At 46.3% G+C, this 25,035-nt stretch overlaps 1 protein-coding gene across 1 annotated transcript in view; it reads left to right on the top strand.

Annotated features, from left to right (window-relative positions):
- Positions 1 to 6,581, top strand: part of Capn13 (calpain 13) — a 64,743-nt gene extending 58,162 nt beyond the window's left edge. The window contains exons 18-22 of the mRNA XM_046441706.2: positions 880 to 948; positions 3,239 to 3,314; positions 5,226 to 5,354; positions 6,347 to 6,402; positions 6,564 to 6,581. Coding sequence (XP_046297662.1) covers positions 880 to 948; positions 3,239 to 3,314; positions 5,226 to 5,354; positions 6,347 to 6,402; positions 6,564 to 6,581 — 348 coding nt within the window. The remainder of the gene's footprint in view (positions 1 to 879; positions 949 to 3,238; positions 3,315 to 5,225; positions 5,355 to 6,346; positions 6,403 to 6,563) is intronic.
- Positions 6,582 to 25,035: the final 18,454 nt, after the last annotated feature.

Genomic DNA, 25,035 nt, shown 5'->3' with positions numbered 1-25,035 from the left:
TACACTCCACCCACAGTTTTCTCCCCTCCCATCTCCTTTCCCTGCAGGCAGGGGAGGCTGCACACCTGTGCCGTCCTGGCTGCTGACTGGCAGCTCCTCTCCAGCCCTGCGCTGTCTCAGAGACAGATCGCCCGGCGCCCACACTGTTAACAAGGCTCGATTGGGAATGCGGAGTCGGACACTGTAGAACAAGAGGGCTTCTTGATGAACTCATAAATCAGACCTGTCTCTGCTGGCTGTGGTCACCATCATTCAGGGCACAGAGGAATCCAATGCCCTTGCAGCCCCAGGCCAGGGCAGATACCCCAAGGGAGGTCAGGATTGAAGGACCCCAGCAAAGCAGACAGGTCTTTTCTGGCTGTCCTCTTCCTCCCCCATGGCTCCCTTCCAGTTCTCAGGGGTCAGTTCTTTCCCTTCATTGGTCATCAATGAGCCCCTTACATGGAGTGGCCAGGGCTCATGTCAGTACAGGGAAAGTGTTCCCTCCAGACACAAGTGCACAGGGCTGGCACACTCACCTAGCACTGCTGCAGGACCCCTTCATGCTCCTCCCCACCCTCCCCTGCCAGGAAACCCACCCCTCATCTGGTGAAGGCCATGTCTGGACTCACTCTCTTCCCCTAGGTACAAGTGATACCAGCCTCTCTCTCATAGGGCTCCCTTCTCTTTCCAATAGTCCATTTTCCTTTGTAAAACAAGCCCAAGCCAGGTTACCTTCAGACACAGAGGGAGCCAGCTGGAATGGAGCCACATTAGGTGACACCAGAGCCACTGAGTTCCTAGGTGATGGGTGGGGCGACTCTGGCTTCATTGGCAGGACCAGCACCCCCTCCCCCATTCCTGGCACCTGGACTAGTTAACTCTTAACTTCTCATCCAGCTGAAAGTGGACGGGCGTCTTGACCAAGAAGAGTTTGGGAGGCTGTGGAGGCGCCTTGTCCACTGCCAGGTATGGCTTGTTCTCTGCAATTACCACTCTTATTTCATCAAGTTTAGCAAATATTTACTGGGTGCCCAACCCTGTCCCAGGGTCGAGGGGCATGAAAGGAGAGGAAACCTGACACCAGCCACCAAAGAGAGCTCACATTTTGTTCCGGGAGATGTTCCTGCACCGGAAGGCCAAGGCACTAGGCAGTGATGGAGTGGCAGGATGAGAAATGCTCTAGGAGGTTGGAGGGGAAAGAGGTCACCAGGGACCACAGCAGGAGTCACCAACCGGCATGTCCTCCTCATTTCTCCCCAGATTAATTATGGCATCCCCTAAGGGAGTCCGTCTCGTTCTCCTCTGAAGCCTCTGCCAGAGGATCTGCCAAAAACACAGATATGGTTTGTCCATGGCCTCAGGTGGCCTCCCCAGTGCCCCCAGGACAAAGTCTAAACTCATCAGAGTGGTACACAAGACCCTTTCATTTTGCACCCTAACTTTGAGGCCCAAGAGAAGCCCATTTGACCCATCCCAATCTTCTTTAGGCCCCAACTATAAGACTTAGTCCCAATAAATGCCATGGCCTTATACCTTTGAGGTCCTCCCCTCTTACATGCATGCTGGGCATAGCCATTGCCAACCCCACTCAAGAGTCCAGCCTCGGACACATCTTCCACACTGAGCCTTCCTTGCCAGCCCCAGAGCCGGTTAGCTCCCGGCTCTAGCCCCTAGCATGTGAGCCCACATCTGTCTGGGCAAGCCACGCTGCTGTATTATGATTTTGTACTTTAAAAGAATCTTTCCTCATTATAAAAGTAACACTTGTTCATACTAGAAAATGCAGATGAACAGAAATAAATTTTAAAAAGAAAACATGATCTTGCCAACCAGAGAAACTAGTAAAACCTAGTGAGTATTTTTCAAAAAGTTTTCCTATGTGTATGAATACCCACACTAATAAGTGATCTGCTTTGAGATGATGAAAACCACCAATATATTAAATGTGTGGCAAGGTTACTAAAGTCTCAGCAACATGTTTAAAGTCTGAATACGGTTCTCCCAAGTGACTGGCCAGGATGCATAGCCCAACCCCTCACTTGGGGTCATCTGGTTTCTCACAGGGACCACAGTGGTTGCCATGGCCACCCCTCCCCTTTACACTACAGGGTTCTCCAGGGAGGGGGTCCCTATTGTCCTCTTTCTACAGTGCATTTTTGAACAGTGGTGTTCAAAAATGCTGAATTAGTGACCAAAATAGTCGATTAGTGAAGCAGCAAGAGAATACCCAGTTGAGCACTTGAGACTGTCTGACACAGGCCAAAGCCAAATAAGGCCAAGAAAAAGCTCTCAGGCTGCCCTTGCACAATCCTCGTTTCCCACAGATGCCCTCACACATGTGGGGGATTATTTTGCCTTGAAAAAGGACCTGTGGGGCAGCTGTGTTTAGACTAAAATTGGGAGTTGTGCATTCAGTTCTATACAAACCGCACACTTCAGGCAAGGCCAGGTCTTTACCTGCCCGAGCGTCAGTTTCCTCATCTGGGAAGAACAATGACAACCAGGATTACAGAGAGGATTAGGCAGAGGAGGAAAAGTTCTGGGTAAATGAGAGAAGAGTGTGCCACAGTGGCACATTCAAGGTACTACTTCCTGCAACTGTGCTGGGACCCAGAGGAGGGTTTAACCTGCCTTCGGTATTTTCTATAGAGAACTCATTAATGCCTAAGGCATGCTCCTTAGCACTTTTAGAGTATCTACCGTCTCCCCTCCAAAGAAGAGTATCTGCCCATTTATACCTGGCAACCAAACTATGAGGTAGGTATTGTAATTAATCTTATGCTACAGACGAGGAAACTGAGGCCTAGAAAGATCAAATCACTTGTCTAAGTATTGGTTACATATCTGGTGGTGACTAGTTCGGCTGGGACTTAAACCCTGGGCAGTTTGTCAAGTCTGTGCTCTTTTAACCACTACCCTGTGCAAACTCCTTAGAGATCCCTATGCTTCCCTGCAAGGCGGCAAGCTGCCCCACATGTCAGGGCCCCAACAAGGGGTGGGAAGAAGAGAGGAGGAGAGGTTGGGAGAGGGGAACCCACCGGTCCCAGCAGCAGCCAGGCTGGTGGACTAGATCGGATGTGGCCACTCTTGCCTGCCCCAGTCCTCTGCCTACTGCTCTGCCTGCCTCTGCGCTAGCTGCACCCACGCTGTAGTGCCACAACCTCAAGGGATGGAAACAGATTTTTTGAAACATCCCAGCCCTCAGGTCACACCCTCCAGTTCTAACTCAGACTTCTTCCTTCTTTTCCCACATCAGCATGTCTTTCAGAACATTCGGATGAATTCTGGAGTCCTCCTGAGCTCAAACTTGGGGAAGGCCATAGAGAATACAGGTAATGCAGGGGCCCTTTGAGCAGTGATGGTTGGGGGCCAGAGTACGCAATGCCCACGCTCCAATTGCTGTGTACATGCTGGTGCAGTGAGGCTGGGCAGGTGGGAGAGAAGAGAGCCACAGGTCCCCTGTCTTCCTGGCATACACTGCCACTGATGGGCGACCTGGGCTCCGGACTCAGACATCATCCCCACCTGAGCTCTCCTTGCCCAGCAATCTCCCAGTTGCCTTTTCTTCCCGACACAGCTCTAATTGTGAGAAAATAGCCCCACATGACTGATTTTGTACCAGGAATGGAGCTCTCCTTCCAAACGCTTCCAGCTCAGTGTCTGGGCAATCAAGGTTAAATACCCACGGACAGGCAGATGATCTCTCGTCTCTCTCTCTCCACAAAGGGCTTAGCGCTAAATTAAATCAAATGGCACCTGTCAGTTTCAAGTAGGCAAAAGCTTTCAGTCCTGGGATACTGATAACAATACCTTAGGGTGCTTCAGTGCTTCATAGTTCACCAGGAGTCCTTATTCACGTCATCTCATATGATTGTCCTGGCTCTCTGTGAACTGGGAAGGGCAGGATTCATTACCCCCATTGTACCTGTGAGGTAACGGTCACACAAAGGTTATGTAAGGGAATGGCTACCTTTCTTAATAAACGATGAAGTCATGTGTCCCCAGGTTAACTCTGGAAGGAGACTCTGCCTCCTGGTCTGGAGTAGGGGTAAAAAAAAACAGGATCCCACTTCCTACTTGATCCCCAGCTTAATTCTTCACAACAGCAGCTGTGATGCTGCAGATGAGCTCCTCAGAGTCTCCTGCGGGTCTAGCTAAAGCTCTGAAGGCTGAGCCTCCCTCTAGTTTCTGCATCAGGGTTCCAGTTTGGAGCTAGAGAGGGGCATTTCTAACAAGCTCCCAGGGTGGGTGCTCCTGCCCTGGTCTGGGACCACAACTTGAGAATCACTTGAAGAGCCAAGTAAAAATGAAACCACAAAGGAGTCTTCACTAATGACGCCAGTATAATAAAAGGGACACAAAATGGAAAGAGTTCAAGTTCAACTGAAAAGCCTCTGGGGCCACTTGGAGTCAACCCTAAGAAAATGGGTGATTTGAGAAGAGGCCAGACTGGAGAGGGATTACCCTAACTGAAAGCATCCCCATTCCCATTTTATTAACTCTACACTCGCCAAATGTATCTCTGGCTGCATGGGGTCTACAGGCCACCAGGGTGGTCCCTTGATGAAAGGCTTGCAAGGTTCCACTTGTTATCAAAGGTTGCAGGCCCAACTGTTGACCAGTCTGCGCATGTCCCCTATTGGGCTGGTACCTCCCTAGAGCTAATAACTAGACATGAAAGACAGCACGGCCAAAGAGGGCAGGGTGCTGACCTCCTGCCCAGCTAGGCTACCTTCTCAGTTTGGTCTCTCCTGTGAGGACCAGCCTTTTTCTTGGATGATCAACTTAGAGCTGAATCTCCCTCTTCCAGGGAGACCACACCTGCCCACACTAGCACCATCCATGCACTAACAGTTGCAGGATCAGGGTGACGCTTATTTTATAAAGTCACCAGCAGAGAGAGGCCTGGCATAAACAGGGCTGGAAGCCGGCCCCAGCTGTCCTGGCACCTCCCTTGCTGTATGGGGATTATCTGACCATTTCAAAGGCCCATGTATCTCTAGAACAGTCAGTGTTTTGAGGCTCCTGAGTAGTCTCTGGCCAAGCTCCAGAACTGTCATTGAGACCCAGCCAGAGAAGACAGAAGCATCTGAGAGACAGACTCTGGGCAAGGTGGACCGGCTGCCAAGCCAGGCTGAGTAGGGAAGATGGCATGAGTCCCCCAGGCCCTCTGAATAGGCTTCTCAGGCCTTGCAGAAGGCCACCCGCCCCTCCCTGCTCACCAGCTCGCCCTGCCACCCCAGTCTTCCTTACAGGGATCTTCGTAAGCAGCGAGCTGCTGGACCTCATGACCCTTCGGTACAGTGACAGCATGGGCCGGGTCACTTTCCCTAGTTTAGTCTGCTTCCTGATGCGACTGGAAGCCATGGCAAGTAAGTATCTCATGGGCACATTCTGAATACTTTGCAGTGACCAAAAACACAGGAGAGGACCAGGAAGTCATGGCTGCCCCAGATTTGAGGAGTCAGTGGGATGGCTTCCTGCCTCAGGCACCCTTGCTCCAAGAGGACAGTGCTAAATGAGGCCACAGATAATATGGTCAGCCATGCCCCGTCTCCCTCCCACACCCTTCCTTCCCTAACATTCCTCTACCCCGGGTCTCCTCCTATCAGCTCCTCTCTCAGAAACAGTTCACTTAAATCCCCTCTCCAGCTCGTACTTACAACTAAGACCTTGCTTCAGTCATGCCATGAAGGGTGTTGGTCTCTGCTGGAGAAATGTCACACATAAGCAAATAGGTGGGGGCAAGGTTTCTCCCCTGAAGCTTTAGAAATCCCACCCTGCAGGCCAGAGGGTGCGATGCTTTTTAGAGGCATCACCTTTGTTTTAAATGAAATGTTAGGTGAGACCCTCATCCACAGTGTGTGTGGCTCAGAATGGAGCTCTTGAGGGTGAGGTAGAATGGGGCTAGAAAGACCTCCACCTCTTGGCACCATCCTGCTATGGCTCTGGGTGGGCCAACTTATAAGGCCTGAGAGAATAGAAACCTGGGGGAGGGAAAAAGAGAAGCCTGAAGCTTAAATCTTGCCACCAGGGAGTTCTCACATGGACCAAGAAGTCTCCAAGACTTTCCCAAACCATGCCCCGAAAGAAAGTCAAGCCCTCACACAACTGAATGGGGAAGGATGCAGGGTGCGCAGAGTCTGGGCAGGGGAGAGGCCAGAGAGACACAGAGCCATCCTGAGGAGGTGCCCTGAGCTCCTGGCAGCATAGAGCTGACCCAAAAGAGAAGAGAGAGGACACAGGCACAGTGGAAGTGAGGCTGCCTTCCCGGAACCTCATTTGGTTTTATCTTCACATGGGCCCTGGCCCGCCCTGATTCCTTCCTCTTAAGTCGGTCAAAACCTTTCCTTCTTTATCCTAGAGACATTCCGCAACCTCTCCAAGGATGGAAAAGGACTCTACCTGACAGAAATGGAGGTGAGGTCCGTTCCCCTCCCAGGTCCAGGCATAGTCCCAGGCTGCCTCTCCTGATCCCCTTCCCTGGGGGCATTCTTCTCCTGAGAGTATTGAACAGTCCCTCAGAGTCCAGCCAAGCTGCCAGCCCCCCTGCCTCCAATTACTGTCTTTATATATTGCAGGCTGCCAGGTTGCTTTAGGATCTTGGCAGACAGATTTTATTTTTTTCCAATAGCTTAATAAAGCAGAGGATTATGTGGGAGTCATAAATCCAAGAGGGAACTAAAGAACAACCCGCTGAGCTCACCGTACATTAAATTTGCTCCCACTGAATTTTAGAGCCTCCCAACCGGCCAGCTGGTCGACCTCAGATATACTTCTCACTGCCTGGCTATTCAAGGGGGAACAGAAGATATCTTGTGACAGGGGCCTGAGACCTCCTGCTTGACTTGGAGTTAGCTGGAAAGGAGTGATGAGGCAGAACTGAGATCTTTCAAGGGAGAAGAGTGGCATTTTCTCCACTCCATGTTAAATAAACAAGCTTAAAGAATTAGTTGTGATGCATTGGAGGAGGAGGGCAACAAGAGGGAGGGAGGATGGGAGGGCATCCACTAGTGCTCGATATTGTAACCTTCCCGTTATGCTATGTTCATGTGCAAATATACCACAGTGAAGCCTCGTGTGTGTGTGTGTGTGTGTGTAAATTATAAGAAACTAATTTAAAATAATAATAAAGGGGAGATCAGTAGATTCCAGAGTTATCATGTCATAAATACAGATAGAGCAAGTGGATCAGGGTGTAGAAGGGCAGGTACTAGGGAATGAGATTGATCAAATTATGTTATGTGCATGTATGAATATGTCATCATGAATCCCACAGTTACATACAATTAGAATGCACCAATAAAAAAAAAATGATCATTGGTAATGATGATGCTTTTTTCTCAGTGGATGAGCCTGGTCATGTACACCTAAAACAAGGAGCATAGAAGACCCTGTGGACCAGGTACGACATGATAACTCTGGAATCCTTTCTTCCTGCTATAAACAGCTCCCCTTTTCCTCCAGGAACCACACATAAGATTCCCTGGGAACAGCCCCCCAGCAATTACAGAAACCTTATCTTTATGAGCTGAGGCTCAGCGGCTCAGGACCCCTAGTTGTAAGGCCAATGCTGAAAATTTCACGCAGGCCATTTAGACCAATGGACATTCATGTAAGCGTGTGGCCTAAAAGTCACAAGTGAGGGATTTAACATTCTTGGTTGATGTTACAAAGACAAAGGCAATAGAAATGGTGGAGATGGAATGGTGGGGAGCCATAGAAACAGCAGACCTTGGGGAGAGGAGAATCGGATCCAGCCTCAGCTCTACCACTGCTTGACTACGAGCTTGGACAGATCGCAGACATCTGTAGGCATCAGTGTTTATATATCTAGCATGAGTGTGCCAGAGAATTAACACCCACGTCACATTTTCTCTACATTTGTTTTCATGGAACAGACTCTAGAGTTACATAATCCACACCCACACCTTGCTGTAGGAGAAGCCCCAGCAGAATCTCTCTCCTAGAAGCCTTCAAGACTGAGAAACTCAAGCTCTCTCCATTGTTGGTCATCTCCTGGTGTCAGAGGGAACAGTTTTCTTCCCTGTAACTTTCTACCCCTCATTCTAGCTTTTGTTCTGGGTCATGGAAGAGAAAAAAGACTGGACTAGATGTCTTCTAAATGTCTTACATTTCATGCCTCAAAGCATGGAGATACCTCTGTTGTCTCACCCAAAGCCTCTCCGCTGCAGTTATCTCTGCTGTCTCTCATCTGGGATCTCCCACTGACCATTTTGTGCATGCCTATGTCCCTTTAAAATGAACAGTTCTCCAGCCTTCTGAAATTCTGTTATTTTTTTAAAAAAACTCTTAATTTTATCTACCAATAATGTACCTTGAATCACAAGATAGATAGATAAAGAAATAATATTTTAGCATAAATACTTCCTGATGAACATTTGGTGATTCCTAATGATCACAAATTAACAAACGGCAGAGATCATGATTTGACTCAACTGTATTTTCTTGAATTCCCCCATTCCTCCTTTTTAAAAGAGATCATTTCCCATTTTTGTGCCTATTCCAGTCTGCATGGGTTTTTAATATCAAAGACACAGTTCAATTATATCTTTAAGCTAGTTTGGTCCCCAGGCCTAAATGCCTGAACTTTTGAAATGCCTGAATTCTCTGTGTTTTCTTCATCTGGGTTCTGGTTCCTTCTTAATTAATTTTTCTAGCCCCTCCTGTTTTGAAGATAATATGAGAAGGGACTCTAATGTAAGGTGGATGGTAACATGCACTTGAGCCTCTTTCACCAACACCTGTCATCAAGCCTAAGCTGCTCCCCAGTGTCCTCATTAATCTCAGCTTCTGACATCATACCCTAACACTCCTGCTCATCACACTTAAAGCTTGCCTGTTCACTCTTGGCTCGTATGTTGCTTACAGAATTGGAGGCAGGCAGATGAGGGATTTCTTTTTTGAAATCTACAAATCCGCCTTCATCAGTAACCATTTCCTCCCTTCCTCCTGTTGTGTTAGAGGGCATGTCCCTCTGAGGGTGTTCTGTATCTCATTACCATCTACCTTTGCAAGGGCCTGATTGAACGAATTTTCTCCTCTGTCTTCTGAATACTAAACCTGTCTCTTTCTCTGGGGTTTTCCAGTTCCCATTCAAACATGCCTATCTTTTAAATTTCTTCCATTTCATATCCCCTTCCAGCTACAGCTGTCTCTCTCTCCTCCCATTACACCTGAACATCATAGAAGAACTAATTATTTCCACATCTTCACCTCCCACTTTCCCCTCAAACCACATCAATTTCAATTTCTTAGGCATCCTCCCTCTCCCTGACTTTTGCATTGGTTCCTAATCCATTCATAACCCTCACATCCATTTCCTGCAGCCAGAATTTATTCATTGCATGCCCCAGGTTAAACCCATCAATGTCTTCCCATCACTGTACAGGACAAACCGAGAGTCATTAACTCAGACCCCAAAAGCCTGCCCACCCACCTAGCCACACCTTATTCCTGCTTCTGCTCCTGCCATACCTGCATACCACAATTTCCTTCCCTTGTCCATGTTTTCCCTGGTTTATGACTTTACTGTCTGCCCTGGGTTAGTCACCAAACTTCAGATCCTTCATTTGGGCTCCCAAATTATTCCTCCTCAATCATGACACTCAATACACATTTCTTTTTTGTTGCCTATTCCTTTTTTAAAAAGAGATTTATTAAGATCTAATTCATACACCATACAGTTCACTCAAATTATAAAGTTCAGTGGTTTTTAATATAGTCAGAGAGTCATGCAACCATCACCACAATATGATTGTGGAGAAATTTTGTCACCATGAACAGAATCCCTGTGCTCATTCAGCTGTCACTCCCCAGCTGCATCCCAGTCTCTCATCCTAGGCAACCACTGATCTCCTTTCTGCATCTATGGATTATAGATTATAGGATTATAAATATTCTATTCTAGATATTTCAGATAAACCAAATTATGAAATGTGTGATCCTTAGTGATTGGTGTTTTTATGTTTTCAGGTCCATCCATGGTCTAGCATGTATTAATATTTTATTTCTCTTTAGTACCAAATAATAATTCATTGTCACTCTACCATATTTATTCACCTATCAGTTGGTGGTCATTTAGGTTTTTTCTACTTTTTCACTATTGTTAATAATCCTGTTATAAATGTTTGGGTATAAAGTTTTGGGTTGACATATGTGTTCAATTCATTTGATTGTATGCTCAGGAATGGAATTGTGGGATTGTGTGCTAATTCCATGCATAACATTTTGAGGAACTGCTTTGCGAAGTAGCCGCACCATATTACATTCCCACCAGCAGGGTATGAGTGTTCCAATTTTTCCACATCCTCCCCACACTTGTTATTTTTCATCTCTATATTATAACCATCCTGGAGGATGTGAAGTGATATCTCATGGTGGTTTTGATTTGCATTTTCCTGATGGAAAATGCTTATTGGTAAATGCTTATTCAGTGCTGGTTGGCCACTTGTGTATCTTCTTGGTGGGAATGTGTACTCAAACCCTTTAGTTTGAGTAAACTTAAATTTAATAACTCTATTTAAAAAATAGAGTTATTAATCTTTTTGCTATTGAGTTGTAAGATTATTTTTATATCCTATTTACTTGTCCCTCATTGTATATGTCATTTGCAAAACTTTTTTCCCATTCTACAGGTTGTCTATATTAGTCAGAGTTCTCTAGAGGAACAGAATCACAGGAAATATAATTATGAATGTGATTTATTAGGTTGGCTTACTTGATCAGAAGCTGGATAGTCCACAATGGCTGTCTGCAAGCTAGAGAGCTGGAAGAACCAGCAGCTGCACAGTCCAAGAGGCTGAAGCCTCAGAACAAGAGGGATCAAGGGTGCTACCTTAGTCTGAGACCAAAGGCCTCTGGAAATTCCCTGGAGAATCACCAGCAGAGTCTGCTCTGGAAGAGTGAAGAAGCTAGAATCCGATATCCTCAGACTGCAGCAGCAATCAAGAACCCATTCAAGAAGAATTGAGCTTGCATCTACTGCTGCTTCCTTGTTCTTTATTTATCCAAGCCATCATCCTATTGGACAGTGCTGCCCATTCTTAGAGAGAGTCTCCATGGCTGTCCACATGCCAATAATTCTTAGATGTACCCTCACTGACACACCCAGAAGCCTCTTAATCATCCACATATCTTAATCCAATCAAGATGACAATTCAAATTAGCCATTACATTGTCTTTTCAATTTTTTGATAATATCATTTGCAATAAATCTGACTTATTTTTTTTCTTTTCTCTTTTATACCATTGATGATATATGTAAGGAATCATTACCTAATGATTTTACACAAAGAATCTTATCATAAATATTTGCTTTTGGGCTGGTCTATAGCTCAGTGATAAAGTGCTTGCCTAATGCATGTGGAGCACTGGGTTTCATCCTCAGCACCACATCTTTTAGTTGTCCATCTACAACTAAAAGAAAAAAATTAAAATAATCTGCTTCTGTTTTTCTTCCAAAAGTTTTACAGGTTAGGTCTTATCATTTAGGTCTTTGAACTATATTGAAGTATTTTTTTTTTTTTTTAGTGTGTGAAGTAGGAGTCTATCTTCATTCTTTTGCATGTGGATATCCAGTTCTCCCAGTGCCACTTGTTCAACAGACTATTCTTCCTCCATTTTATTGTCTTGGCATCCTTTTCAAAACTAGCTTATCATCGTGTAAAGATTTATTTCTAGACTTCCAATTCTATTCCAGTGTCTGAGAGGTCTAGCCTTATGCTGCTGCCACACTGTGTTGATTACTATAGTTTTTGCAATAAGTTTGAAATAAGGAAAGGTGAGTCCTCAGGTTTATTTTGGCTATTTTCAGTGCCTTGCATTTACTAATAGATTTTAGGACGAGCTTGTCCATTTCTGCAAAAAAGAGATGGGAAGAAGAGGCAGCTGAGATTTTTATAGGGATCACTTTAAACATATAGATTAATTTGGGAAATATTGTCATCTTCACATATAATTGTTGATCCATGAATATGAATATGAGATATGTCTCCATTTTTAAAAAATCTTTAATGTCTCTTAAAAATATTTCACCATTTTCAGTGCAGAAATCCTACACTTTTGTTAAATTTATTCCTAAGCATTGTATTCTTTTTGATGCTACTGCAAGTAGAACTATTTTCTTAATTTCATTTTCATATTGTTTATTGCTGGTGCATAGAAATAAATTTGATTTTTGTGTACTGATTTTATATTCTTTAACCTTACTAAACTCGTTTGTCGGTTCTAATAGTTTTTTTTATGGGATTCTTTAAGATTTTACGTGTACAAAATCATGTCATATGCAAGTTGGAGGTAATTTTATTTTTTTCCTTTCCATTTTTGTATGACTTTTATTTCTTTTTCTTGCTTAATTGTCCTGGCTATACTTTCTAGTATAATGCCAAGTAGAAGTAGAAAAAGCAGGCATCCTCTGCTCCTGATCTTGACAGAAGACACTCAGGATTTCATCACTCAGCATGAGGTTAACTTGGGGTTTTAATAGCTATCATTCATTCAGGGTTTTTATCGATGCCATTTGTCAGGTTGAGGAAGTCCCCTTGTGTTTGTAGCTGGCTGAGTTAATACACTTTTAATTACCTGCTTGATCTCTGTGTTCCCTGCTGGATTGTGAACCTAGGTGTCTTGTTTTGTGGCCCTCTCCTTAGCAAGAAGCAGGGAAATCACTCAGGAACCATTTCCCAAATGACTCAAGAAATCATTTGATCACGTTTGTCTTCCTTTATCTTGTTCTCACCCTGACATTTGTAAATATTACCTTACACCCAAGTTTCCTGCTATTTCAGCCATTTCTCTATTTTCTTCCCCATAGGGGTCCTGGGGAGCACATAGTTTATATCATCTTGTTATTACCTCCAATACAACATGATCCACATTCTCTTATGAAAGCTACTATCTGACCTATTTATCCCTCATCATTTGAAATCTGCCTTCCTGTGCCCAGGCCACCTTTGAACTCTGCACAACATTCCTCTGCTTTGCTACCTCCATGCCAAAGCTACTTTCTTCCAGGATTTCCATCACTCCCAGGATGGCAAAGAGATTTTCACTGTTGATGAGCATTTGGTCCAAAAAAGAATTCTATCTCTCTGCTTATTTGGTCCTATGTGGAAAAAAAAAAAGCATCAGAGGAATAAACCAAGGCTTGGTAATATTTACTAAATGAGCTCTTCCCAGAGATGGGGGTTATTTGGAACCCCATCACCAGTCTTTGTGGCTGGGTTATTTTCTACAAACTATGTACAAGAAGTCTTTCACACACCCTAAGATTTACAGGGCAAGTTGGGTTATATTGCCATTGCAAGGATACTTGCTTTGCTCTCTTCCTGTCTCATCTTCAACCCATCTGTTCTCCCCTGAATTAATACCAACCAGGCTGAACTCTTCCTCCCTTCCCATAATATGTATTTCTTCTGAACAAAGTATGAGCCTCCATTGCCACATTTCAGGTAATACTTAGGTTTGAAAATATCAAGTTCATAATTTTAAAAATGCTAATTGTACATTGGTATGTACCCCTTGGACATTTGAGGCTATGCTTATCTTAATTGATTTCAGAGTCTAGAGGCTTAATGCATTGCAAATCACATCCTACTGAGGTTTGTCTAGCGAATGTCATTTACATCCATGTTGATCTGTTGTCAATATGGCAGTAAAGTGCCTTATTCTAACAAAATTAGTGTTTGTAAAAATTTCCCACTGCCCAGAAGCAGTATCTAGAGGAAAGGGCCCCCATTCCTCCTAATGTGTATGAAAGTAGAAAATGGACAGCTGTGGCCTTGACCCTGCTGATTACCATCCACAGTCTTCTTCAGAGTGGGCCTGCTTCCATTCCAATAAATCCATCTCTCCCATCCTTCAGACCAAAGAAATTCCTTTTTAGATACCAGCTAGACTTTGAGCTCAAGAATGGCATCATGGAGCACATGAGACTGCCAGAGGTTGGGGTCACTCTCCTAAGCAGGTTTTGTTGAGAGGAGTCTGGATTTGCCTCTGGCGATGTGAAAACTCCAGATGCCACTGTCAAGTCTAGAACCTGTTGGTTACTGGGCACCTACAAGGCCAGAATGTTCAGGCTTCTGGAACTGCCTTTGAAGAGAAATGGACCCAAGTACAAAAATCACAGGAGCACTCCTGGGGCATTAGGAAGAGTTGGAATCCAGAAAATGGGGGATCCAACAGTAGAGAGAGGCAGGAAAGTCACATGCCAGACCTGAGCAAGAAAGCAGAGAGTGCCAAGGGCAGGAGGAGTGTGCACTTGGGGAACAACTGAACCAGTAGTTCATCAGGTTGCTTAATCATGGGATGAAGAGTGGTCAGCGGGGTTTTGAAATTCTGCTGGAGAGCCTTGGAAGAATTATTAGAATAATGACACACTACATAAAAAAATGAGATAATTATTATCTCCTGGAAGAACAAAGAGTCACAGAAGAAAGGAAATGTGATCCAAGAGTATTTCTTCACTCAGCAGTGAACAGTACATACATAACTGTAATAAAATAAAAATTGAATATTGATTGAACAAAAAGTGAAATAAATATATTAGAAGAATGGAGGAAGAGAAGATTCAGACATGGAAGTGAGTTAGGAGCTCCCCAGCCCCATCTTTCATCAAAAGAAGTCAATAGGCATTTAAAATTGACAAATCATGGAATAACTGTGTGAGGGTGGTATTTAGAAATACAGAGGGAAGGAACAAAGAAAAGAGTTTGGGGAGAGGAATCTAGAGTAGGAATGGGACAGGAAATCAGTGGTTTCCCTTCATGACCTGGAGTGCTATTTGAATTTTCAAATTATGGGCATTGAAATAAATTTTTATTACAAAGCAAGCAGACTAGCAAATAGGATGAGGGACGAGAGTTTCGGACTCAAGAGGAAGAAGAGGGAGACAGGGAAGAAGAGCTGAGGCCTTTTTACCCTATGGGTAGGGAAGTTGGTCAGTTATAGGCTCAGAAGAAATATCTATGCAAGAATGGCACTTTACTCTAAGCCACATGCTCTGGAGAAAAGCCACTCCTTGGCCAAAGTCCACAGCCAGCAGACAGGAGCTCAGCCTGAACAGAGGGCTCTTGTTATAGCTGTCCCCGCCGCAGCCTTTCCAATTTACCCACAGGTGGGAGGAACATCTGTCCGAGACTCTGTGCAGGCTGCTGTAGGCCAGGTGGACCATGGCTTGGACTTAAGCTACAGGCAGGGCAAAGCAGGTGGAGAGTGCTCTGTAAGGGATTTTGAGAACTCGGGGATTTTCCCATCCATTGGGGGCACCTGGTGCGATGGAGCTCATCAGCCCTGCAGCCCATGATACCTGTGCTCCTCCTGCTGTCAGAGGGTCCAGACCAGCACCTATAGGCCTGGCCTCTGTGGTCACTGCAAGGAAGGAAAATTTTTTTTTACTTTCCCAGGGTCTTCTACCAGTAAGAATCCATGTCTTTCTCTAGGACAAGCTCCTAGTGGTCACTCAAGAACCTGGCTCATTCCAAGGGGCTATGTCCCCATGGTGGTAAGACATCTAAACCTGTCCCATCTGGGGAGTCACCTTCCAGGAGCCTGGGCTGGTTTTTGGTTGAATCAGGTCCTGGTAAGCCCAGGGTCACTTGGAAGTTCATTCCATCACTTTGAACCATCAGCCTGGACTCCGTGGAGAATGAAACAGGATGTGTCCCACTGTGAGAAAGGAAGGCAGAAACTGCCTCTTGGTCCCCTCCCACTAGTAGGATCCATTTCTTGGAAGAGCCAGAGTAATCCAGTTTTCCCACTGTGAGGGTGCTGTGGGTACCTGGGAGTGGTCCACCTGGTGGTGTTGAATAATCGCACTGTGCACTGAGTCTCACAGCTAAAGAGCAAAATAAAACCCATGTTCCATACAGTTCTCTCACTGGGCTAAAAGAAGAATCTTATTTCTGTTTCAAAAATACACTTGGGAAAGATATGATCCAGCCAATGAGGAAAGTACCTCACTCCTCATCCATGAAGTAATTCTTAGGTAATCCCCAAAAGATCGTGGCCCACAAAAGAATAGAAGAAATTCAGAGAACAGCCAGGCCAGATCTCAGGAGAATCTCAGGAGAATCTGCAGCTTGAAAGCTTTTCTCTGGAAGCATCTTCCTAGTGAGGAATCCTTCCAAATGAGTGTGTCAAAAGTACAAGAAGGTGGAAAACCTCCTGAGCATGGGTCTCTAACCAGACACCATCAGAGGTGGGGTGGGGTGGGAATGACTGCTCCATCATGCACACTCACTGCCAGGAACAGGGTCAGGGTCATAGTTTGGAAGTGAATGCTTCCTGTGTACAAGTAACAAACATGGCCAGCTCACCTACAGAAGGTCAGAACACATCAATGCATTTTGCATCCTGGTCCCAGCTTGGTGAGCTAGGACAGATGGTCATGGTTAAGAGCATGGAATTTGGAATGAGACAGGGCTAAAGTCTGAAGGTCCTACACCCTGGGCAACCAGAATGCTCTGTTACACAAGTTCTTCTTCAGGCAAAAAACCTCAGACCACTGGGTCATTACAGGCTTTCCTACAAGAAAAGACCAGAAAAATGAATGAGCCATTTCCTGGGGGACTTGGAGATGACCTTTCCTTGGATATCCATGTAGAAAGTCCAGCACCCCTGCACACTTTTCTGCCCTAACCACATGTCACCCCAAACCCCTTCTAGGCCTGCTTGGGTCCTGGGAGATAAGAAAGGACAGGCCAATTATACAGTCCTCTTTCTATGCCCCTCTGCATTTGCTGGATTGGTGTCCATAGATGTGGGGCAGTTTCCTCCTTCACAGGACTTTGTTCAGGATCCAGGATGTAATTTTCTCCTAATGGGATGTAAGGACAGAAGTTGCTGGCCAAATGGCTGAAAAGCTGACTATCAGAGACTTGCTAGGGCTTAGGGCTCCAGAGGGGTCAGAGAGGCTCCCGGGGCCATGGCTGAGGGAATCCGGAGCTTTATTCCAGTCTTCCAGGGAAAAGAAGTACCTTGGTCCTTAGGCCCAGCACAGGACACACCAGTCAGCCTGTCCCCAGGCTGCACCTTCCAAGGACTCCTCACATCCTTTAGCCAAGGTAAAGAAAGGAGCTAAAGCAAGGTGGGCATAACAGGTAGAGGACCTCAGATACCCCTGGTCTTGCCAGATTCTTACCTATAGATTCTGGAGCAGATTTCTTTGCCCCTTAAGATGAGGAGGTGGTCAAGCAGCACACTGGAGAGAGGAATCAAATCGGCAGGCAGCCCTCCAGAAGCAAATAGCGAGGCCTGGGAAGCAAACCTCACCTGTTGCTTGGACTCCCCAGAGCTTCTGCAGCTACAGCCACCCAGGGGGGAAAAAGTAGGATGCAGGGCTGTCCTTGCCCACTTCACAGATGAGAGCCCTGACACCCCATAAGGAAGTGACCACATCATTAGAAATGGCAGATACAAGATGGAAATTCAAGTTCCTGACTCAGTGACTGTACCCTTTGAAGCAACTGGGCCTTAGGGTGACCCTGGGTGGAGGAGGAAAGAACCAGCCCATTTCCCAGGAGCTGATGGTTACCCATGAGGTCGGCATGCACCTGTGTGCACACATGCATGCACACACACACAAACACACACACACATACACACAAAGACACACATTGGGGGAGCTGAGTCCCAGAAAGCAGCTCCATGTGCATACCCAGTAGTTATGGAAGAGGGCTGACTGACTTCAGCTTTGCTTCTCCCTAGATCAGAAATGGGCCCCTTTGTTCCCACTTTGTTCTCAGCACCTCCAGACCCAAAGGAGATACAGGCAGGATTCACAGTTGGAAATCACAGGGGCTTTTCACAAATGTGCTCCAACTCTTCCCTCCTCCTAACCTCTCTATGAAGAGAGAATCCATGGAAGGCTTCAGATTGAGGCAACTAAGTGTACTGGGGCAGTTTCCAACTGTGTTCAACTTTCCTATGTTTTTCAATTAAGAACCAAGACAATATAACTTATCCAAAAGTAAGCATTTAAAACTTTTAGTTCCATCTAATAATCGATTAGGAACATGGGTGGGAATAAGAAAGAGGGAGAGAATATGGAATACAAGAAGATAATGGGAGGTAGAACACAGAGTTTATCAGGCAGGGTCTAGTCAAGAAACTAGGAACCATTCAAAGTATTTCAAGAAGAAAGGAATTTAATACAGGGAATGAAATGTTTGCAAGCTCTTGGTTGATGGAGAAGCAAAGGCCAGAAGGGTTACTACCAACTGCTAGGTTCATCATTAGCTTTCAGACTATTAAGAAGATTGTGCCACTACCATCCAAGCTAGATAATACAGGGGACTGCAAGTAATGGTCCAGCTACCTGTACCCTGCAAAAAAACCAGTTCTGCTGGAGCCCACATGTCTGCCCACCCTATGGGAGGCAGGATCATAAGGATTCTATCTTTTCATCTTCCAAATGCCACACTGAGAAACTCATGTGATTCCATTTTTGAAAACAGCTTCTACCTCAAGGCCTGTTCAGAGGGAGGGGGTGTGACCCTTGTCCTTGGAAAAACCCACAGAGCACTCCTAGGCACATACCCACCCTGTTGAGTTGTTTGTCTGCAAATAACAGGAGAGATCTGCGGTGCCAGGTGTCCCTGACTCAGTCAGGCTAGGTGAGGACCCATAGCAACCCCCTAGCAACCACCAATCAGCATGAGACAGGGAAAATACCTGGGATGCCAGATGACCCCCCAGTAGTCTGGGTGATTGATAACATGTTGGGAAACCATGTAATTTAGCACGTACTCCCCTCACGGATTAAAGCAATCAGTTCAAAGGAATCCCCCTCTTGTACTAACCAATCACCCCTACCCAACTTGTTCCTGCCAATGAATGTGCTAATCAATGTTAAGAGTTGTTGTTTGATTTTCCCGCGGTGTGAAATGATTTGCTGTGTGATGTTGTGACACAGAGAGTATCCCCCCAAACCTATAAAATCTCACTGAACAAAGGACCGGGACTCATTCTTCGGGACCTCTGCATCGGAAACAGTTGTGAGCCCAGGCTCGAGCTTGCAATAAAAACTCTTGTGTGATTGCATCGGATTCGGCTCCTGGAGGTCTATTGGGGTCCCTCGAATCTGGCATTACATACAACACAAGAGGATCTGGAATTCTCCTGGCAAGCTTAGTTCTCAGGCTTCCAGACCCTTCAAGATAGGAGAGAAGGTAGAAGGGGATATAAAAGTATATTGTTTCTTGTCACCAAGTCCAGTGACAAGAGACAATAAATAGCCAGCACAGAGGAAAAAAGAAAAGTGGAGAGGGAGAAGGAAAGACCCAGATGGAAAGAGCTGGAAGGAAGGTGGAATCTACCCAGATAAGAGGGAGACAGAGGAGGCATGGCAGGGAGCAATGTAGACAAGGATGGGAGAGACAGAGGGCAAGACAGAAAGCAAGGATTGAGAGGGAAGAAGAAGACTGACATCGGTGGGTGCTGGTGGGAGTACTGGGGATAAAGCCCTGTGGTGTGCAATCCATGCCCAGTGGAAATGCAGACTTACCCAGTTCTGATCACAGTTAGCTCTTCCACTCTCAAACCTCTGATACTAGCACTCTCCTACAATATCAGGCTCCAGAATCACCTGAAATAACTGGTTACAAAATCTTCAGAGATTCTGATCCAGGAAGCAGGCCTGGGAATCTGTATTTGTGAAGCTCCCCAGGTTGATGGTGGTCCTGAGTGACCTTTCACGAATCACTGCTCTTGGTCTCCACTGAATTTGACAATTCTCAGGGCCGCAGCAACCAGGGTAGCTAGAAATACACAGTTAATTCCAGCACGAGGCCCCATCAGAGGCACCTACCCCCACCCCAGCCAAGGTCTGCCACCTGGGAGAACTTCAAGATCCCCTCATACTACCCTCTGCTCACTTCTCCCCTTCCTTCTGGGTCCCAGAGAACCAGTATCCTGGCTGATTTTTTCTCCTCTAAACAAGCTAATTAAGCAATAATCCTAGAAGAATCCATCACTCTGACAAGGTTGTTGATTAACCGTCCACTGGCCAAGCCCAAAGTGCTTAATATCCCAGCAGAATGGTCAATAATGAGAGCAGCAGTGGCCTGGGGCTGTGCAAAGCAGGTATTGGCTGCATCTGAGAAGATGAGTACAGAATGGGTAATTGAGCCTGATTTTTGCCACCTGGTAGACAAAAGAAAGGAAGGTAGACAGGCTTGAGGGGGCACTGACTGGGGCTTCTTCATCCAGAGGCTAGATCATTCTGTGAGACCACCAAATTCCCCCAGAGGGCTTCTAAAGCTCTGAAACACTCTGGACTACAGAAGAAAGGCCGTGTGTAAAGCTGTTGGACGCACAAATGCTTCTCCAATTTTGCAGCAGTGTCATCTATATAGATGCAGAAATTAAAAAAAGGGACAGACAGACAATAAGATGACTAACTTTGAGAGGTGAATTTCAAGCCCAGACTGACATATGTGTCTCTTTTCTATACTTAGAATATTATTCCAAACACCCCTCTATTCCCTAAAAAGACTTTTCTGCAGTGCTCCCAGAATCGCCTTTGGCCAAGCAGAATGGGATGGAACACTGCCCCCTGGTGCTCACAGTTGTTGCAGCATCCAATCATCAGCTTTCCACAGGTTCCTGTTCACCCAAGTGTCCAGTGTGGGCAGTAAAAGGAGGATCCTCAGTCAGCCTAGCCCAAGCATGCCCCATCTGAGCTGCCATGCCCATGGATTGGCCTTGTCATCGTTGTCTAACCTTATCTCACTTTTGCCATTTTGACCTTGGCAAGCACTCTAGACCAAGAGGACGAAAATGTCCCTAGCTATGATCCTCTCTCACCATGATGTTGTCCCTGATATGCCATGTCATCGTAGATCTCTAAGGGTTTCCAATTCTGTTCAGCTACAAGGAAACAAAAACAGCATACAGTAAGTGCTCCATCAATGTTAAGAGCACGAATGACTAAGCATACATAATGTGAAGCCCAAGGCGGAGCAGACAGAGCCCTGGGCAAGGATTCCTGGCCTAAGGAAGGTCAGGTCCTGGTTCCTTCTCCACCCCAGTTGTGTGTCTTTGAGGAAATGGCCTTCTGGACCTCCTTCTCCAAAAATTAAGGGTCTGGACTCAAAGGTCCCCTCCATGTCACAAACCTAGTGAGCCAGGTCTAAACAGATTCTACTTGGTAATCATCACTGAGGGCAGCAAAAATCAATTGCCAAAAACAAAAAAACTTATATAATGTAGTAAGTGCAGCTCTGTCTGAGGCCTACACTGTCTGGGCCAGTTAAGTCAAACGATCCTCACTTTCCTCAACCTGGGAAATGCTGCTCTGCCTGGGATGTTCACCACAATGGAATTAAAAACTTCCTCCACCTACCTGGAGTTGACCCTTAGCCAGCATTGGCACTGCCCTAGGTAGATCATGGTGAGACAGTGACACCTAGTGACCACTTCCACTAACCACTGCCCAATCCAAGGGCTTAGCAGGTCTATACCCAGAAGCCCAGCACTTGCTATGTTAAATTGGCAACAATAACCCACAGTTTGAGTAAGGCAGACCTACTCTTGCAAGTACTTCTTTGTCTGATCTTAATCAGTTTCTTCGATTGGGGGTTTTGACCTGACTTAAATCCTTCCCTTTCAACTTCCTTGTTATCTGATCCCCTGCCAAGCTTATAATCTATAGTCAGGTCCCTCCCAGATAGGAAGGAGCAGCCCAGAACTGAGCACAGGAACTGGATTCCACTCATGCAATCATGCACATATGTCTGTCCCACACCCACCTCCATGCAGCTGTGAGGCAGGACTACACAGCTAAGCCACCGATTGCAGACGTTTGGAGCCAAGGCCTGCATCCCAGCTGCCAGCTGTTGAGGTGGGAAAAGTAACAAGCCCACCAGGATAAGGTTGGTGGCCCTAACATTCTGTGGAGGGCAGGGAGCAGCATACTTGGCTTTGTCACCTGGGTAGCAGATTGCTGGAGTCCACATGGTTCATGTAGCACTAAAGAACAATGCAGATGGGTTCTTTTAAGCATACTTTAATGCTTCATTTATACCCCATAAATGGCAAAGGGTGGAGGATGGACTTTGAGGTGAGGCTTCAGAACCTCCCCCTGGGCATGGACCCACCCCAATTGAACTGAGGCAAAGGTAGCTGAGCTTGGTGCGTCTTTTCTGAGCCCCATATTATTCTTCTCCTAGAATAATAGGAGAACAAGGGCTCCCTGCTTCTTGATCATGTTCCTCATCAGCAATTTTTGGCCCGAGTTTATTAGTCTTTCTCAAAGTATAATCTTTCAGTCCTGCATGATTTCTCTGGAAGATTTTGGTGCCATTCAACCAGCCAACCACAGAGATGCTGGATGAGGCCGGTGACTTCCTCACCCTTACCCTTCCTGGTCTTCCTCTAGGCCACCACCAAGTGTACCGTGGTAACACTCAGGAACCCCCTGAAGAAGCAAGTCCTTTGCACGGCTTGGGGATGCCAATTCAGGTGTTTCCATAGCTACTGGCAGTTTGTAGTAATTTTACCCCACCATTAAATCATTATGTAATCCTACTTTTTTGGAAGTGAGAGCAAGTGCACCACCATTTTCAAACATCTACTAATATTTGAGTCCAGCCACGAGACAAAGATCACACTTGAATAAGAATGTAAAAAGTTAAAAATTAGTAAGACAGTTAACTTCTAAAAAAAAAGACAAAAGAGTCCTCTGCAGAATACAGGATAGCCAAAGCAGTGCCGGCTGCCACCCCTAGGGACAAGGGAGATTACCCAGAGAAGCCGCAGAGAACCTGGACAAGAGGCAGAACTGGTTGCAGAGTGTAGCTACAGACTGTGGAACAGGAACACAGCTTACAGGACTCCAGTGGATTGGAGCTGGACCCCAAGAGGCCCCCTACTGGGTGCTGGAAACTGAAGAGAGCGCCCATCCCCTCCCCAGACCTACCAGGTACTGCTGGCAATCACAGTAAAGGCAGGAAAAGGCACCCTGGAGCCAGGGGGAGGAGCTCTTCCTCTGCTAGGACTTGCAGTGTCTCTCTAGCTCCCTCTCCTGACGAATCCGAGCATTGCACCAGTTGTCCAAGGAGAAATGTTTATAAGCTCCAAACCCAGTTTTTTACAAAGTAGGGCAGAGAAGGACAGATGTGGAACTGAGAGGCAATAAATTGATAACAGGCACACCTACTCTATGCCAGATCCTGTGTTATGAGTTTTGCATGCTTTCATCCATAATTCTTTGAACTTGATATTAGCATTCCCATTTGAAAATTGGGGAGATACTAAAAGCTAAGAGAAGCTACCTGAGAAGAGTGTGCGACTAGTAAGTGGCTGAGCAGGAGTTTAAAGTGACTCTGGCCTGTGTGTTTCTGCACCAAACCAACAGTGTCTCCCTCTCTCTAAAGGAATAAGGGCAGTAAGATTCCTTCAATCTTGAAGGATTAAAGACAACAAGATATTTTCTCCTCTCTTTAACCCCTTTCTTTACCGTTAAGTCACCTAATCTTTCCCAGCTCCCTTCGTGGACTGTCCTCCTTGGGGAGACAGACCGTGAGGCCGATGTCCTGTGCTGCTCTAGAGCAGTGACTCCCAAACCAGAGTCACTGGAGACTTGGTGAAAAGCATGTCCTGGACCCACTTCTGGAGATACCCATCTGGTAGATTTGGAGTTGGGGAAGGGGACCTGGAACCCGCATTTAATAAACTCTCCAGAAGTCTTCAGTATAGTCCAGGAGGAGTCAGAGCACCTCCTCTGGGCTGAGTGTGGGCAGTGAGGGGCTGCCTGGCCATGGATGGGAGGGGAAGAGGCCTGGCTAACAAACTCGCCACGGCCAGCACCCATGGAAAGGTCAGTATTGATAGCTGGTTCCTAAAAGGAAAATCAAATAGGGCACATGGATTTGCTGTGTGGTTGATGAAGTCGTAATGGCTCTAACAGACACAAAATTGATTTCTGTTTGTCAGACTGGGAAATTGGAGAACTGGGCCCCACCACCTCCTGACATTTTGTCTGGCATGATTTCTGGGCAGGAGGTATTTCAGAGCTAGAGCATGCCAGGGACCACCACACCTGGCTCAGGAATCAGGGCTTCTAGCTTCTGAGCACCTATCCTGTGACAGGAAGTATGCTTTATTCTCCAACCTTGAGCCCTCTTCAAGGGTTAATACCACAAACATCAGAGAAGGACACTGAGGGTCTTGGCCAAGGTCGTGTGGATACACTCCAGAGCCGGTCTCTTTTCACTGGCCCATGTGGCTGTGAGACAGAAACCCAGCTTTTGGGCCTGGCTATCTACCCAGGGGGAGCCAGGCCAGTCCTGAAAGGGGCAGAGCATTTGTTGCCCTGGGACCTGGCAGGCCAGGGAGAGCTGGTGTGTCACAGCCCAGGAGGCCAGAGCTTGGCCAGGAGAGCCCAGAAGTGTCCCAAGGATGAGGTGGAGATGCTGATCCCAAACCCAGGCCTTCCCAGACACCTGGAGATAGCATGAGGGGGTCCGCCCAGATGGTGCATTCATAAGGTCCAGTGACCCATTCCAACAGAAATTGTCATCCACCCGTGTCACAAAGTCTGATGGATTTTCCTGCATTACTCTAGGAATGTCTCAAGTGCCAGCCTGTTCAATCCTATAAACGCTTCTGTGTCATGCTGCCAATCAGTGCTGGAGAAAGCTCTGTGAGTGTCAGCCTCACTGAGGCTGTGGGAATGCAGTGCAAAAGGAACATCTGTGCCCTGCTGTGGGTCCCTCCAAGGTGGCAGCTCTGCCCAGCTTAGGCCAACTGCAGTGGCTAACTTGTGCCAGCCTCAAGGTGGGTCCTCAGTAGGAAGCCATGTGGCAGGTCCCTCCACTCCCTGCTTTGTGAACTTGGCATAACCCTCTGGGCCTTGCTGATCACCTCTGATAAATGTGCACTAAAATGTGTCAAATCCTGTAAAGTGTCTAACACCCAGAGTGAACCACCATGTAACTATGGACTTTGGGAGAAAATGAGGTGTCAATGTTGTTTCATTGATTATGTCAAAGGGGCCTCTCTGGTGGAGGATGCTAGGGCAGGGGAGACTGG

Source organism: Marmota monax, unplaced genomic scaffold (assembly GCF_021218885.2).
Source record: "Marmota monax isolate L192 unplaced genomic scaffold, Marmota_monax_Labrador192_F-V1.1 WCK01_AAM20220418_F8-fsc00010, whole genome shotgun sequence".
In the NCBI taxonomy this organism is placed as follows: Eukaryota; Metazoa; Chordata; class Mammalia; order Rodentia; family Sciuridae; genus Marmota; species Marmota monax.
This window is presented reverse-complemented; position numbering and strand designations above follow the sequence as displayed.